The sequence below is a fragment of the Engraulis encrasicolus genome, chromosome 22, assembly GCF_034702125.1.
Source record: "Engraulis encrasicolus isolate BLACKSEA-1 chromosome 22, IST_EnEncr_1.0, whole genome shotgun sequence".
In the NCBI taxonomy this organism is placed as follows: domain Eukaryota; kingdom Metazoa; phylum Chordata; class Actinopteri; order Clupeiformes; family Engraulidae; genus Engraulis; species Engraulis encrasicolus.
In genome coordinates this window covers 32252886-32270499 of record NC_085878.1, presented here as the reverse complement: position 1 = coordinate 32270499, position 17614 = coordinate 32252886, and the positions used below count along the sequence as shown (strand labels likewise).

Below are 17614 nucleotides of genomic sequence, written 5' to 3'. Positions count from 1 at the left end.
CAGACAAGGCTGTGGGATGAGGGTGGCGTGATGAGGGGAGCGAAGGAGAAGAAAGAAAGAAAGAAAGAAAGAAAGAAAGAAAGAAAGAAAGAAAGAAAGAAAGAAAGAAAGAAAGAAAGAAAGAAAGAAAGAAAGACACTTGACTCTATTAGCTGCCACCACCACTGGAATTCATCAGGCCTTGTCAAGCTGGCAGTTGTGAGGAGGCCGGGAATTACTTTCAAGTGTGTGTGTGCTAAAGCAAGCATGGGGAACATTATGGCACTCTAATCAAGGGTTATGCTGGCATATTCCCTCCTCTCTGTATGCCTCATACACTGCTCTTGTCTCTAACAACGTAAGCTAGCAACAAGTGTTGGAAAATGGGAATGTAGAGAGAGAGACAGAGAAAGACAGCAATATGACATGAGCTCCTGGGTATGCTTTGGTAATATTTGTTGTCCAGTATAATAAGAGCTGAACACTGACCCATGGTTTAATAGAAATGCAGAATATGATACTGCACTTGTGCTCAGGGACGGATAAACGGTCCAATCCATTTCAACAACACCTGTGACTGTGTATGCCAGGAACAAATCCGCCACCTACGGTGAACTTTCCAGGCATTGGATCTGTAGCCTACAGTGTGTCGCCACTACTATTGGGATGAATGGAGAGTCAGAGAGAGAGAGAGAGAGAAAGGAATAAGGAAGTGCTCGAAGACAGGACTAGTGTAGAAGAAGGTGAGCGTTGTTGTACCGTCTTGAGGGAAGAGCCAAACTAAGCAAATTAAGCGTGACCAACGGCTTTAATTTTGAAGGCTGGGGGGGATTAGCGTGCTTGATGAGCAGATTTAAGAGTGCAAGCGACGGGAACAAAGCGAAACAGCCCTGGCCAAGCAAAATAATCTGCAGAAATGTTCTTTAAGCCCGTCTCCCTGTGACGTGCCGTTTTTCTCTAACGCTTCTGGACGACCATCTTCCAACCCCCAGATTATAGGCTTTTATCGTGTATCCCCCCCTCTCTAACACGACGACAGACTGATAGTTTAGGGCCTTACTGTAACGTCTGTTTTTTAACGGCCCCATACTACATAGAAATTTGTGTTCGTTGTCTCTTTTTGTCCTAAGTACTAACTGTGGTCGTAGTTGCTTGTCCTAATTCTATAGTCTATCTTCTGTGGCAAAAATCAAACACACACAAACACAACAAGTTGTGATGGTTTTGTATGGATGGTGGTGGTAGCTCAGGTGGTAGAGGAGCCTGTTTGGCAACCAGAAGGTTGCAGGTTTGATCCCCGCTCTGCCTGACCCCATCGATGTGTCCTTGAGCAAGATACTTAACCCCAAATTGCTCCTGGTGGCACTGGTATGTGAATGCAAGTGTGACTGTGATGTTATAAATACAATGTAAAGCGTTTTGAGAACTCGAAGGAGTGAAAAGGAGCTGTGTAAATGCAGACCATTTACCATAGGGTCATGTATTTATGCCTTATCTAATCTTATATCTGATTATACCTGTTCTTCACCCCCCACCACCACCCCCATTCTTCCTATCTCCTCCCCACCTTGCAGACGTTCCACACCCCCAGCCTGGGCGACGAGGAGTTTGAGATCCCCCCCATCACCCCACCGCCAGAGACGGAGTCCGGCCTGGGTCTGTCGGACAGCGACTCGCCCTTCCCCAACATGCCCGAGCCGCCACCCCCCCAGAGGGGCAACTACATCCCCCAGTTCCCCCCACAGAGCATGGAGCTGCCCTCCATCACTATCTCTCGCAACATGATGGGCCACGACGGAGGCCCGCTGCCCATGGTGAGTCCCCTAGACCAGTGTTTCGTAGCCTCTTACTGCAGATGGGGTCGCAGGCGGGCCTATTCAGTATTTGCTGAAAATACTGAACTACATCATAACAGCATCGCTATGACAGTACCGAGAGCCTTAAGTAACAGATTAAGACAATGCCATTGCAATTTTGGTGACAGTAAGGTTATAACATAGGCTCTGCGCTAAGGGGTTAACTGGCGGGTCGGGACCCAAATCTGGGTCACGGAGGGGTCCCGGTGGGGTCGCAGAAGTGTGCGCAAAAATGTTATAACCTTTTTATTGCCAGTCCCGAAATCAAGACGAGTTGCAAATGAGTAAAACATTTTTATGGTTTATGGTTTAAAATGTATGCTAATATTTTTTATATTAGAATAAATGGACTTGAGGAGTAATAAGGTCAACAGACTTAATACTCCAAACAGCAAACCGGTTGCTGAGCGACTGACAGTAGTGCGCCAAAAAAATGAGTCCCAAAAACATTCCAGTTAAGAGCCACTGCCTTAGACCTCTCTCTAGTAATGGAAAATCGGTGGTAACACCTGTCATACTCTGAGAATTACCTGTTTTGATTTCGGTTTTGAGCATAAATTCAACAAATGGGAATACAAATACTTAATCCTGACAGTCTCGAAACCACTAAGCATGACTGAACACATCAATCTGAGAGCCACAGGTTTCCAGCCTTAAGTTTCAACCCATGTACAGACTATGTACAAAAGCTAATGTACACATGTATCCTTTTTGGAAGCCAAAGATTAACATCTGAATGTGTCGCTAGTTTTAAAGAAAGTTTGGAAAAAAAAAACCGATGACACAAGACAATATGCTAACATAATACAACATAGCCCCATAATGCATGCCGTTCCACCACCACTGTTCCAACACTGTAATAGTCATTGAAAAGTTCATTACCATAGCACCACACTACTATGACATAACCAGGCCTGGAATTTCGTCATTTTAGGGGCAAGGCCACTTGGCCTTTTGAGTTGTCCATTTTTTAAGGGCACTAAGGCCAAAGGCAGATAACCAAGGCCATACATTAAAACAAAACAGGAATTGGGCGTGAAGGTAGGGTAACCATGTCTGTGACAGCAAAAAGGAGGATATGTTGGCCCTCGCGAAATTCCTGCCCTGGACATAACACAGAGCCTTAAGTAACATAGTACAAATTGGTCATTGGCATTCTAATAACGGCAAATTGATAATGCAATGTCTTGACCGGCTAATACACCTTATTCACTTTAACAAGTGAGAAAAGTGAGGTTATAACCCTGCGGCTGCTGTAGAGTACAGAACAGTCAGTGTATCGCACTCATGCATTATTGGTGGGGCCATTCTGGAGTCAACCACTGAGTGCTGACACACACTGTTCATTTCTGCGGCCACGTGAAGCGTTACCAGCGCTTGTTTTTGCAGCTGGATGCAGGCATGAGTGGCAGGGCATTGTCTGGGCACAGGAATTAGACCTCCAGCATTTTCCAGAGCCAATACACGTAGAGAGAGAGAGAGAGAGAGAGAGAGAGAGAGAGAGAGAGAGAGAGAGAGAGAGAGAGAGAGAGAGAGAGAGAGAGAGAGGTCTTCATAGCTAAAACAGTGCTAGTAGTAGTTCAGAGTAATAGGAGAACAGGGGCTTTGAGAGTTCGGACATTTATAGCCAATGAGGTTGATGATCAGAATATCTTTTCATAATAACATAATAATCACTTACACGGTAACCATAACATTTAATGTGTTTGGGGACGTTTGGTCCATCGATTTTAAAATGGAGAGACTTTCTGAAAATGCCACAAGACTCAGCTAAGAAGAAAAAAAAGAAGAAATGTCACAGTCTGTCTGGTTGCATTAAAAGCACTGTTTCAGAAAGGCAGACACTGTCAGAAGGAATGAAATAGCCTGAACTCAAGCAGGCTTTGGGAAGTATGTTGTGCTTTTGATGTTGTGGAGGTTTGCAGGGTAAAGGCAAGAGTCTGACATTTTTGACTAGCCGTTATGATCACAGTATTCATTTATTTAAATGGGTCTTTAAAAAAAACTCACACAATTCCTCACATATGGTGAAAAGCACCAATATTAGGCATATTTATTTACACTCCAATATGGGCAAGCTCTATAAAATTTTATAGCGTTTTTTTCCCCCCACACCTCCTTTGCTGCTGGCATGTAAAAATAATTGCAGCTTTTAAAATATCTGCCCCGCATAAGCGAGTCCCTGAAGGCCTTTGCCTAAAGAATTTTCATTTCATGGTCAGTTAAGCTTTCTACATCTGGAAGAAACGGAACCTTGACACAATTACTGTGCTGTCTGTTCTCGCCAAACTCGGTGCAGGATTAGATTTGATTCTCAAACATTATTCCTCCTTTAACTTCCATTTGCATGGCTCATGTCTCTGATTGTGCTGAGACTCCATTAAAAAATATGAGGAAGGGGAGAATAGCTTGCAGGGCGAGCACGTGTTACGTGCGTGTGTATGTGCTCGTGCACGTGCACATTCACGTTCACGTGGGCTTGTCCTCTGCCCAGTGAGGCCTAGGGGATCAAAGGGGTTAGTTGTCCTGGGCCCAAGGAGAGAAGGGCCCCAGAATTGAGTCCTCGTTGCCTTGTGTGTATTGTCTGGGGGCCCTCTCAGATGACTTTGTCCTGGGCCCTGCCAAAGCTGTCAACGGCCCTGCTGACACTATATATCACCCATCATCCACCTATATATCACACATTCAAAGCCAATGAGCGGCCTTAGTCATTCATAGTCTTTCATTTGGCCAAATGGATTTATTCCCTCCAAAAGAGAAAAAGAAAGAGGGCCTGGCTAAAAGACAATGTGCTGAAATCCTTCTGATTTCCCCCCATTGTCATACTTGTGAAAGGAAAGAAATATTGTAGGAAACTAATACATTCGAGCACCCACAAGCAATGACTTTCGTGTAATAGCAAATGACTTGTCTGTATCAGCCAATGTGGCTGCTCGCTGAGGATAACAATGCGCGCGCAGTTTTCTATTGCCCACATTTCAATTTGAATCTTAACGTTGTTCACATTTGAAATTGGCAGGAAGGTGACACGCAGCATTTTTTTTCTTCTCTGTTCCAGCTTTTTGCAATGAGACCTCTCCTCAGAGAGGCCCAGTCTCGTTTCATTAAAGCTTCAAAGTGACATTCTCGTGGCTTTTCTTTTTTGCCAGTGTGCCGGGGCTGTGATACTACAAGCCACATTGTAAACGGGTCCCGAAAATAAACAGTGTACCTGTGCTACTTTCACTTGCCCCTCGGAGCTCCGTCGCTGCCAAGTGTTGTCGGCTAATTCCACTATCCCTAATGCCCCGCGTATGTCTGGCAAATTGGCCACAGATGCTGTGGCCCCTACAAAGCAGAAATGTACTCCTCAGCTGTGGAGAGCGTCTGGCAACGGGTGAATCTGTAGTCATTATTTATTTAATCTGCTGCCCTAACAAGCTCCCGACTCTCATTTTTGTCTCCCAGCATGAGACCCTCAGAGTTTTTTTGATTCGTTTCTTTTAGTTTTGCACCCGTTGCTATTGCCACTGCTGTTAGCACTGCCAAGATTGGTGTTGACAGGGACACCCCCCCCCCCTCTTTCTTATATCTCCCTCTTTCTCTCTCAGGCACTCTCCCTTTTTCCACCCATCTCACTCTCCCTCTCTCTTCCTATTTCTTCTCTATCTTTTCCCTCCATCTCTTTCTTCCCCTCTCTCTGGTGTTTGTTCCATGGAACTAGACCTGTTAATTTATTTTAAAGCCTGTGGCATTGTTTTATACACAATATGCCTTCCTCTCTCTGGGACTATGGATTATAAAAACAGTCTTGGAACGGCCTTGGAAACCCCCCACCCCCCCAGACCCACCAACTCTGCAGCACTTCATATAAATTCATTCAGATGATGTGTTTGGGTAAACCCCGAAATCAAACGCAAACATCTTGTTTTTATTCCTCCCGAAACGATCCAAGTATTAGTCTGCTGGCTCGTGATATGTTTGTCGACATGCGGCAATTGCCATCCTAACAACCCAGCGGGTCCGCTGCAGATTTATGTCATCTGATTTGTACTTGTTTGCGGAGTAGCAGCAGTACATGGTGATTTTCTCTGTATTTGCTACCTAATGGGCTATCCATGCCTGTCACAGTGTACAAATAAATACTGCGATTTTTTTTTCGTGTCCAGTTTGTCTGCAAATACACAATCCCCCTTGCACCTAACCCGAGTACAAAGTGACAGGTCACAGGCGGTTCTATCTTGAATAAAATGGAAAATATGAGCGGTGTTGCAGAAACCATGTTTTTATAACACCACTGTTATCTCCCTTCCAAGCTGACTACCACTGACATCAGTTGTACATCAATTTCAGAAAGTGGATTTTTTCCCTCTACACTCCCTCGCTCTCCCCTTGTCTCTCTCTCTCTCTCTCTCTCTTTCTTTCTCTAAACCTTCATCTCTCTCTCTCTCTCTCTCTCTCTCTCTCCCTCCCTCGCCCTCTCTCTTTCTCTCTCCCTCCCTTGCTCCAGCAGACAGCTATTGTGACATATTGGGTCAGTCAGGAATGAGAGATATTCATGCAGGCATGCAATACTTGTAATGAAGTCTCAGCCTGACCTTCTGTGTGATTGATTCTGTAATTTAGTTTTCTCAGGCAGTGCTTGAAATGAAATGAAATCATGTTGAACAAGTTTTAAATACCCACAGTGCACCGGGAGAAGGGAGAGAGAGAGAGAGAGAGAGAGAGAGAGAGAGAGAGAGAGAGAGAGAGAGAGAGAGAGAGAGAGAGAGAGAGAGAGAGGGAAGCTGAGGGAGAGGGGGAGAGAGAGAAAAGGAGATATGGAGGGGGGGAGGGGTAGAACGAGGGAGCTGGTTTGAGAAGAGAGAGAGAGAGGGATAGGGGGATAATGGGGGTTGGTTGCTGAAAGAGGTGAGGTGAGGTGGGGGTGGATAGAGGTAGGGTGCTGGTGGGGTTGGTGGTTGTTGTTACCCCAATGGTCAACCAGACGAAGGCTATGGAGAAGACAGAATCGGGTCTCCGTCCTACAGTGAAGATGGAAACGGAGTGTGTACTGTATGCAGAACATCTGAGGTGTTGGTAGTGTGTATGACACAGGGGAGGCAAGAGAACGCAACAATTTATCTTCACGCTATTATAGCCTTTGCCAGCATTCAAAATTCCATTTTTCTTACTTGGCTTAAGCGCCAACATCTGCAGGTAGCCATAAATGGAGCAATGGAGAAATAGAGAGAAGAAGAAGGAGAGAGAGAGAGAGAGAGAGAGAGAGAGAGAGAGAGAGAGAGAGAGAGAGAGAGAGAGAAAGAGAGAGAGAATATGTGTGTGAGTGGGAGAAGAAAAAATAAAATGCTTTTATAGTTTAAAAAGCACAGTAAAGGAATATGTGCAGGGGACTGATAAACTATCTTTAATAGGACTGACCTTTCATGCTGGCAAAAGTTACTGGGGGATTCAACCTTATAATTACCATATAGATGATTTTACCCCTCTCCTGCAATGGAACATTTCCAAGAGCAGTGTGGCTGATTGAATGGAAATTGAACTTGTTAACATTCTTTTCAGCCCTGTTACAGCTCTCACAGCGCTGCTTTTAATAAATAATAATATTGAAAAATATTCTCCAGCTTCCCAAATCTTTTAGAACAGGCCCCCTCCGTTTTATTTTATTATTATTATTTTTTTTTATTGACATCGTTCTGTAGATATTTATCCATGTACTTTGTGGTGAGTAGTAATACAGCATTTTTCATTCCAGCTGTTATGTTTATTAGCCTCTGTGTTGTAGAGAGAAGAGGGCATGCGATGCTGCTACCAATCTTCTCCACCCTCCTCTTCTCTTCATCAGCCCTTTGATATAGGGGCAGTGGATGGTATTTGAAGTTTGGGGGCGAGCAGTCATCCATCAAACATGCCAGTGTGTTTGTCATGGCCGGTCCTGCTTGACAGCCGATTGTTGCTGTTGTTGCCCCCCTCCCGGTGCTCGCGAGGTTTCTATAGCAGCTGTCGACTATACACAACATTCAGAGGCATTGAGCAAGCCACACGGCACATCCATCTTAGTATTTCCATCACAAAAAAGATACACACTCTCCCTTTTCAGCTGACAGCCCCAGCACACTCATGAGAACACACATCACATGTACACACATGGGCATACACACTTCATGTGCACACATATACACACACACATGTGCGCTCACATACACACACACCCACTACGCACACTACACCGCACACTTGCACACACACTTCATGCATACACTCACACTCACACTCACACTCACATACACTCACACACACACACACACACACACACACACACACACACACACACACACACACACACACACACACACACACACACACACACACACACACACACACACACACACACACAGACACACACACACACACACACACAAAACCTTCCCAACAGGAGCAGGAGAAGGGAGGAGGAAGGAGAGGGGAGGGGGGGATGAGCGTGTGGACACATCTGGCCCCTTTACACTCAAGATAAGGACTTATTTCTAGATTTATGATGACTATCAAAGTATCTATTTAGATGTCTGCTGTGACTGCCATGTTCCAATCAAAATGCAAATGGGAGAACGAGACGGCAGGACGTAAATAAACAGATCTGTTACAGGCTCACACCCCACTCGCTCGCGTGCTCGTGCGCGCCCCAAACTCGCCGAAAAAACACTGTGGATAAAGAAAATGTTCCGCCTTTCCTTTCCCTTTCCTTCCCTTTGCCTTCCGAAATCCAAGCTACCATTAGCGTGCGTGCGTGCTTGACAAGGAGCAGTGATTTCTGCTCATGGTGCTTCCATCCAGGGTTGCCAGATGGGGCTGATGATTTCTAGCCCAAAAAAATGCTCAAAACCCGCTTGGAAGCATTAAATTCAATCAATTCTATTGATTTCTATGGGCAAAAATTGGGCGTTTTTTTCCTGCTAAATGCCATTTTTACCCGCAGACCGCCATCCTAAGCAGCCCAATTGGGCGGGAAACCACCCAATCTGGCAACACTGCTTCCATCTCCATCCCCACTAGAGTCAAGACAGGGAGGCTTTAATCACAATATTAATTACTGTAATGATTTTGACTCGTTCGGCAGAGTGGGCATTTTTTTTTCCGTCTTCGTCTTCTTAGTCGATGATACTGAGCTGAGGAAAGCCATCAGTAACAGCAGTCTATAAAACAAGCATGGCCCATTTAGGATAATTAAAATGTTAGTATACCAATGATGCCGCACATGCACACTGCACACACACACACTGCACACACACACACACACACACACACAATCTGTATGTGTTAATATCAAGAGAATAGATGATCTAACCATACTTTATCGTTTTCTCTCTCCCCATATTATTTCTTTATTTTTTCCTCTCCTGCACACTGGCGCACACACACACACACACACACACACACACACACACACACACACACACACACACACACACACACACACACACACACACACACACACACACACACACACACACACACACACGCACATAACAGAAAGTGCATTTTAGCTAATTTGCACAATGTGTCATTGCTCTTAGTGGGAATGGCACCGCTGGGGCTATGCAGAAGTGCTTTTGTACAGATGGCCGCGGCTAATGAGCACAGTGCGCGCATCTTTTTGATGTTCTCCATGAGCCGAGACCTCGGCTAGCCCTGCAGTGCTCTCCTGCTAATAGCAGTGACAATGATACCATCACATCAAGCATGGCCGTGCTGCCGTTCTCTCCTTCCGACAAAAAAGGAAAGGAAAATAATATGGAGAGGAGAAGTCAATTTCGGTCACTCTCGGTGCTAATGGCTTTGCCTTCTGGTTCTGGTCTAATCAAAGTCATTGATGCGCTGTATCGGTATTGCCGATTGTGGAGATTGTGACAGTTGTGCCAGGTTACCCTTTCCTTATGATGAGGAATCATATCTGCCTTTGTAGATAGAGCTCTGTAAAATTCATGGATTTAGCAAAGAAGATGCGACTCCATCCTCCAATTCATTTTTTTCTCTCTCCATAATGTGTCTGAGAAGGTGTTTGAAGTATTGTATTTTTGTATGTGGGAGTACATTTTTTGTTAGTGTGTGTGTGTGTGCGCACGTGCTTTCGAGCGTGCGTGCATGCGAGTGTGCATGCATGTATGCCCACATCTGTGTGTGTGTTTGCGTTAGTGAGCGAGCGAGGAGAGGAGAGTGAGTTCATGAGGTCTTTTCAATATGGCCAGGTGCGTGGCTTTATGATGTGTTGACACTGGGGGAGATTGAGTTTGCACTGCTGAATGCCAGATGGATGTGCCTGTGCTGAGGGAGAACAAATCATCATCACTTCTTTCTTTCTCTCGCTCCTCTGCGTCATCTTTGTTGTAGCCGAGCCGCTGTTGTTGTTGTTGTCGTTGTCGTCGTTGTTGTTGGTGTTGGGTGTTGTTTTTTGTTCCAACATTGCTGTTGGGTTGGTTTATATTTTGTGTGACTCTTTTGTCAGTACCACTGGCCCTCCTGATCTGTCTTAGCTGAGCTAGAGTGACAGCTTGTGCAATTTCACTCGCTGAGCAATCAATGCAAGCACTTCACCTCCGCACTCCACAAAGAGCTCTCCTCTCTCTCTCTCCTTAAACGCTTTATCTCAAAATCATCTAAAGAAAAAAAAAGGTGGGTTAGAGTTGGAAAATGGCTGAACATTGGTGTCAGTCAGTCAGTGTGTGTGAAAGGAAAATAAGTGTTTTTTGAAAGTATTGAGTGACTTTCGCTCAGTGAAATACAAATATATCTCTAAGGTTTTTTTTCCAGTTTAGTGTCTTAGCCACCAACGTGGTGAGAGGTTCTAGGAAAAAGTTCACAAAAACGATGGGTTTCATGTGATTTCTGTTTGTAAAACACAAATCCGAAACGGCCTCCCTTGTACTTAGCGCGTCTGCGTTTTGTTTTATTTCATTCTATTCTGTGTGTCTCGAGATCTTGGCACACTGGACTGTATTATTTCAGCACCAGTCCCAAGGGTGTGGCAAAAAAACAACCCAGGGTTATGGCGAGACTTCTGTGAAATGCTATAATACTCAGAATTCTGACAGTGTTATAATGTAAGCTCTGGCAATCCACTATTACCAGCAGAATGAAAGAAAGATAGAGGATTGACTTTATTTAGCCGTATAGTATCTCCACATGGAATACATACTGTACTGTACAGTAAGTGAAGTGACATGACAAAGACTCTCCCCATCCGTACAGATAATGACAAGCAGCTGTAGGTCAAAGGTGATATATGCAGGAGCAGAGCTATAGGGAGGGCGAGCAGGGCACTTGCCCCTGGGCTCAGGGCCCTCCTGTATTGGTGGTGGGGGTCATATAGTGAGCTTGCCAAGCTGTATAGGGGGCCCTATAAGTGTCTTGCACAGGGGCCCTGTGTGCAATTGTTCCGCCACATATGCTCACATGTTGGATTTCATTTTCTCTTCCCTGATACAGAATATTGGCCAGCCCCATCTCCGCCAGTACCCGCCCAACCCAGCCATGGTGATGCGCTCCATCATCAGCGTCAACAACCCCAATGGCATGATGTCACGGAACCAGCTGACCACCATCAACCAGTCCCAGCTCAACGCTCAGCTGGGCATGAACATGACTGGACCCAACATCGCCCACACCTCCCCCTCCCCACCTGCCAGCAAGTCAGCCACCCCGTCCCCCTCCAGCTCCATCAATGAAGATGAAGGGGATGAAGGCAATAGAGTAAGTGTCTTGTTCTTGTCTGCACTGTCTTACACTACTACAATCAGGCAACAGACTTCCCAAACTCATAGCTAGTAGACCTTCAAGTGCACACACACACACATGCACGCAAGCACCCATGCACGCAAGCATACACGCATGCACACATTGCACGCACGCACGCACAAGTACACACACGCACGCACACACACGCGTCTCACTGCCATTTTGCCCGAAGCACTTCTTTGCTTCACTTAATAGATGCCATATGACTTTGGTGCTCTGCCAGTGATATTTTAGAGCACACGATAAAGGTCAAACAGACTGTGCTATTAGCTGGATTGCCAAAGACATTGTGTTTGGGGTGGAAAAGGACACTGAAATGGAGCTGTGGTGTAGACCGTGCTACCCTGGATAGCCACACATGTACAGACAAAAGAAAAGTGACAAGACACATAGATTTAGGTTGTGATAGCCTAGTGTACCTTCATGAAAAAAACAATAATGTCATCCATATATATTCAGCTAAGACAATAATGTCATCCATGTATATTCAGCCAAAACAATAATGTCATCCATGCATATTCAGCCAAAAAAAAATGTCATCCATGTACATTCTATTTAGCAGCAGATGATTGGGGAGAAGCGCCCAGCCCCTGATGCCAACAAGGTCAAGCCCAAGACTCCCAAGAAGAAGAAGAAGAAGGATCCCAACGAGCCGCAGAAGCCTGTGTCGGCATACGCCCTCTTCTTCAGAGACACCCAGGCCGCCATCAAGGGACAGAACCCCAACGCCACCTTCGGGGAGGTGTCCAAGATCGTTGCCTCTATGTGGGATGGTCTGGCAGAGGAACAGAAGCAGGTACTAGCTGTGGTTCTTGTTCATGCATCAGCTGAGTTATTGTTCTTACAGGGACTATGTCTGCATTTTAGATAGGCTACTTAAGGATTATTTTACCCTTAAATGATTTTGCAGATTGAAAATGTAGGTATGTGTTGGAGCTACTGATTCTGATAAAGCCAACATTTTTAAATTATCTTCTTAGCGATTTTATAGCTCTTTCTTATCTTTGATTTTCAGACTTATATGGGGATAGAAGACAACTAATATGTGTTTAACATATAACAAATACAAGGTTGGGAAAGTTACCAGTGTTCACAATTGCTATATTAAAACATTTAGTATTTGCAAGGTAGAGTTTACTGTCAAATCCTGAGGATTTATTAAATTGCCTCATCATTGTGCTCCTGTTGAAATCATTTTTCACTCTGCTAAAGCCTCCAGGTATACTAGACTCAGACACGCTCGCTACAAGGTGGTGTGCTGTTAATTGCCTGTTTTTCACACCTTTTCCTTTCTTGTCTTTCTCAGGTCTACAAAAGCAAAACAGAAGCTGCCAAAAAGGAATATTTAAAAGCCCTCGCAGCCTACCGTGCCAGTTTGGTCTCAAAGGTGAGATCTTTTCTCTAAAGCTGCTCTCTCTCTCTCTCTCTCTCTCTCTCTCCCATCTTCCACAGTGGAAGTGCAATAATAGCAGAGTAGTAACTGCATTTAATGAACCTAAATTATGAATTCACATTCTGCCCTACACCTCATTAACCCTCTGCATCTGCGAGGTATTCAGCAGCATTTCCATGCCTGCTGGAAGCCGTAATGTCTTGGCTGATATTTACATATCCCAAATTAATCCATACACTTTACGTCATCTGTAATATCCACATTTTTAAATCCCTCTGCTTTAAAAAAAAATGTGGCAGAGCCAATTACGTAAAAATTCACACAGTCCATCTGTGAGCGTATTAAAAAATATATTCTTAGTTATTTGTGTGTAATATGTATACTGTAGTTTTTCACTACTTTCATGGTACCTGTACAGTTTAATAAGAATAACTTTATTGCATATGTCTGCCCAACTCCATGAAATATCCATATGTGGGGGTGTTGTTTTGCACCACACACATGGGGACTCAGGTTCGACTCTGGCCTAGGTCATTCCCCAGCCCTACACTCTCTCTCTCTCTCTCTCTCTCTCTCTCTCTCTCTCTCTCTCTCTCTCTCTCTCTCCCACTGCTTTTTCTGTTACATCTTCACTATCCTTTCATAATAAAGTTGCTGGTTGGCTGGTGTTCATTTAGAGCCCTGTATGTGTGCATGTACAGTATGTCCAACCCCAAATACAGCGGCTTACCAACTCATCTTCACTATCCAATCATAATAAAGGTTCAAAAACCCCAACAATACTTTTTTTTTAGAAATCTACATGTGAATGTACAGTATGTCAACCCAAAAGACAGTGACTAACCAACTCAACCGCTTCCGTGTTCCTTGACCTTTAGGCGGCAGCAGAATCTGCAGAGGCCCAGACCATCCGCTCCGTGCAGCAGACGCTGGCCTCTACCACCCTCTCCCCGGCGCTGGTGATGCCCACCCCGCTCAACCACAACCAGCACCCCAACATGTCGGCGGCCCAGGCAGCCGCAGCCGCCCAGGCCCTGCAGCAGGCCCTGCCCAGGGCCATCGCTCCCAAGCCCCTGATGCAGGTCGGGGGAAACCAGATTGTGACCTCGGTGGCCGTGGCTCACCAGAACATGCCCGGCGGCATCCCCTCACAGTTGCTGGGGCAGATGGGCCCAGGTCAGGGCGGCAGGGGCGGGCCGGGCATGGAAGGCGGCCCCCGCGGCGGCGGCGGTGGTGGAGGTCCACCACAGGTGTCTGGTGGGCCAGGCTCGCAGATGAGCCCCCCCATGCCTGGAGTGCCGCAGTCCCGCGAGCAGCAGCAGCAGCAGCAGCAGCAGCAGCAGCCGCTCAACCAGCAGCAGCAGCATGCGGCTCTGCAGCAGCTCCAGCAGCAGCAGCACCTGCAGCAGCACCACCAGATGCAGCAGCAGCAGATGCACCACCAGCAGATCCAGCAGCAGATGCAGCACCAACACTTCCAGCACCACCTGCAGCAGCAGCTACAGCAGCATCACCTGCAGCAGCAGCAGCGGGATCAGCAGCAGCATCCAGGACAGCAGCAGCATCCGCAGTCGCATCTGCCGCCGCATCAGCAACACCTGCAGCAGCTGCAGCACATGCAGATGCATCAGCTGCACCAGCATCAGTTGCAGCATCTCCAGCAGCAGAGGGAGCAGCAGCAGCAGCAGCAGAGAGAGCAGCAACAGCAGCGAGAGCAACAGCAGCAGCAGCACCAGTCTCAGTGTTCCCCTGCCCAGCACTCTCCCGGCACCCCACACTCATCCACGATGGGCAGCCCGGCCCCGGCCTCAGCTCCACAGCAAGGGCCCCAGCACCACCCCTCACAGATCCAGGCCCACGCCCTCTCCCAAGTCAGCATTTACTGAGCCAAATGCACGCGTGCGGTCACACGTGTGGTCAATCCTATTTCAGAATAAAAGGAGGTGAGGATGGATACAGGATGGAAAAATAAAAGCATCATTCCATGTTGCTTTTCTAAGTTGCACTTAAGAAGTGTGTAAGAATTAGAATGTTTTACAAAGAACTTGTCCATTGTTCTAGACGGATATTCAAGATGTGTACAAATAATTAAAAAACAAAACAAAACAAGAGGGTTAGGGTTGGCCGGGGGACATAATCTTAAGCTGGACTTTGTCTATAAAATAGGCTGCGCTATGAAGAAAGCTGGTTGCTGAGTGCCCAATTATTGTTTGTATGTAATGTTAGTCTTGCTCTGTTTTTCGCTCTATCGTCGATTTAAAAAACAAAAAAAACACAAGAAAAAATGAACTTCAGGGCGAACCTTGGTGAGCCACAGACAGTGAATTATCCACCATGGACGCACGCCCTGCTTTTTATTTAACAAAGCTTTATTTATGAGGTCAACGTTGCCAGTGCTCTGTCCAGGTTCTTGGCAACACGGAAAAGATCTCAACAGTTCGACAAAAAAAAACTGCACAGGTTTGACCTCTACGGATGATACATCCTGAAGGAGACATTTTTACATCACAAGAAGGGGAACCCCTGAACTTGGTGAAACAACAAACGGTACAAAAAGCTGGTGGTCAACACTCTTTCGAATGGTTGTTTCCTCCCTGGCCAGTAAGTTTCGTCAGACTTTGACTTCCTCTCCCTCCACCTAATACTCTATTTTCTCTGCTAACCAACGTTGCTGCCCCAGCCCCAGCCCCACATTCCTGTAGATTTAGCCATTCAACAGCTGCCTAAAGGGAGTCAGTCAATCAATTCACAGCAACAATTCTCAATCCAAGTGACGTTTCAGTATGAGCACATTCATCCTCTGTTATCAGACGTCGAGGACAGAAAGGGAACTGAAGAATGGTGGCCATGGTGTCGTGCCATGGATCATCTCAAGGTGTGGGCAGACTGTACAGCGTGCGATGCTGACCTGCTGTACTATTTTAATGTATGGAAGGGTGAGGAGGAAGAAAGACAGTCCGAGTTGGTCTGCGCTGATTTGCTCAAAGGTGTACAAATGGCACTCCGAGAACACAGAGAAAGAAAGAAAATCCTCCTTTTATGTATTTGTCTTTACCTCAGATGTTTAATGAACTTAAATTATGTTTCTATTTGTTTTCATTTTGTGAAATAAAGTGCATATTTTATGGGGGGAGGGGGGAAACTAAATTCCAGTTCTAGGTTGATGGTTTCACGAGTAATGTATTTTTACACTATTCCTTGATACCACAAACTTATCTTATGGCAGAAGATAAAGGAAAAATACTTAGCTGAGACATTTCGTTGCACTGTCAAAGCCAACAGAGAAGGCATTGGAGGTATTTTGTGCCAGCTGTAATGGATTCTGTAAAAATAAAAGAGAAAAAGATGTACATTTTTCATATCACCTGTTGTAAAGTTTTAATATGTGAGGCTTTAATTAAAACATTGGTAAACTGACCTGTGGATTGCTATATCACATAGTGCATTTCTGCTCTTTTATACGTTTTTCTATGAGTTACATTAGCAGCAATTCATTTGTTTGTATTTTGCTTACAGATTAAAAAATCAACCTGCTTTGAAAGTCTATCCATAGATTAAGCGCATTTCAGTATGAAATCTGATATTTTTGAGCTCTCCGTAGGCAAATTTATTTCAGTTTTTTGCTTGGCCATCTGAAGGAGCAACAAGAGACATTCCGTTACTAATGTGATATATTAGCCATAATTTTGTATGGAGTATTCTATATTTCTTTGTGTCTCTTTGTTTGCAATTAAAAAAAGAAACAATCACAAATATTTATTTCAAAGAATCAGTTCATTTCTTAAGATGACATCAGCCATAATTTTTTTTTGTACGGACTTTATCCTCATCCTGTGTCCATGTTGGCCATTTGAAAAACTACAAATAATGAAAAAAATGTTTAAATGCTTAGCACCAAAATCACTCCGGAGGAAGTCAGAGGAGAGGAGGAGACATTTGTATTGTTTTCTATAGGGATAGTACTCTACTGAGGATTCATGTTGCCATTATGATAGTGTGTACTGTTTTTCTCAGTGATTGAGTACCCTTGTAATTGTGTGTGTTTAAAAAAATAATAATAACAGTGCTGAGACTGGACAGGGTCAGCGTGTAACTGCTACTTGTCTCAATAACAGTCCCATTCTCACTGACCAGTGCCTCTGAATCCGACTCTTATTTCTTGTTCCATTTTTGAAACTGCTACATTTCTAAGATGGCCCCGCAATAATGGGGGATGGGGAAACGAGGGAGAATAGGGGCTGTGGGTGGGGGTGGTGAGCGGTGAGGGCTGGGTGGTGTGGCTTGGGGAAGGGTTGCACACACAGGGAAGTAGTGGTAAGAGGGGGAGGGTAGGGATAGCAAACACTAATTATCATAAATCCACAATAAGCATTTGGAACGGGTGGACTTGGAAAGGACTTGGTTGGGGTGTATGTGCGTGTGTATGTGTATGTGTATGCGTGTGTGTGTGTGTGTATGGGTGGGGGTAAGGGGGTCAGTTGTGAAATGAAGACACTGAAAAACCATCCAAAAAGCACCATGCAATGGAGGGAAATCCATTTTTAACAGACTCCAAAAGTGTGTCTTCACATGTTTTTAAAGCGCAGCTTGAGAGATGTTTTTTTTCAACTGAATT

At 45.2% G+C, this 17614-nt stretch overlaps 1 protein-coding gene across 2 annotated transcripts in view; it reads left to right on the top strand.

The window, feature by feature from the left end:
• tox3 (TOX high mobility group box family member 3) overlaps window positions 1-17141 on the top strand; it is a 56362-nt gene extending 39221 nt beyond the window's left edge. The window contains exons 3-7 of one of the 2 annotated variants that reach the window (XM_063187821.1): window positions 1554-1793; window positions 11298-11561; window positions 12169-12402; window positions 12913-12993; window positions 13878-17141. In XM_063187821.1, coding sequence (XP_063043891.1) covers window positions 1554-1793; window positions 11298-11561; window positions 12169-12402; window positions 12913-12993; window positions 13878-14885 — 1827 coding nt within the window. In that variant the 3' untranslated portion in view covers window positions 14886-17141. Of the gene's footprint in view, window positions 1-1553; window positions 1794-11297; window positions 11562-12165; window positions 12403-12912; window positions 12994-13877 lie in introns of both variants that reach the window. The other variant, XM_063187820.1, reaches the window with a different exon arrangement.
• Window positions 17142-17614: the final 473 nt, after the last annotated feature.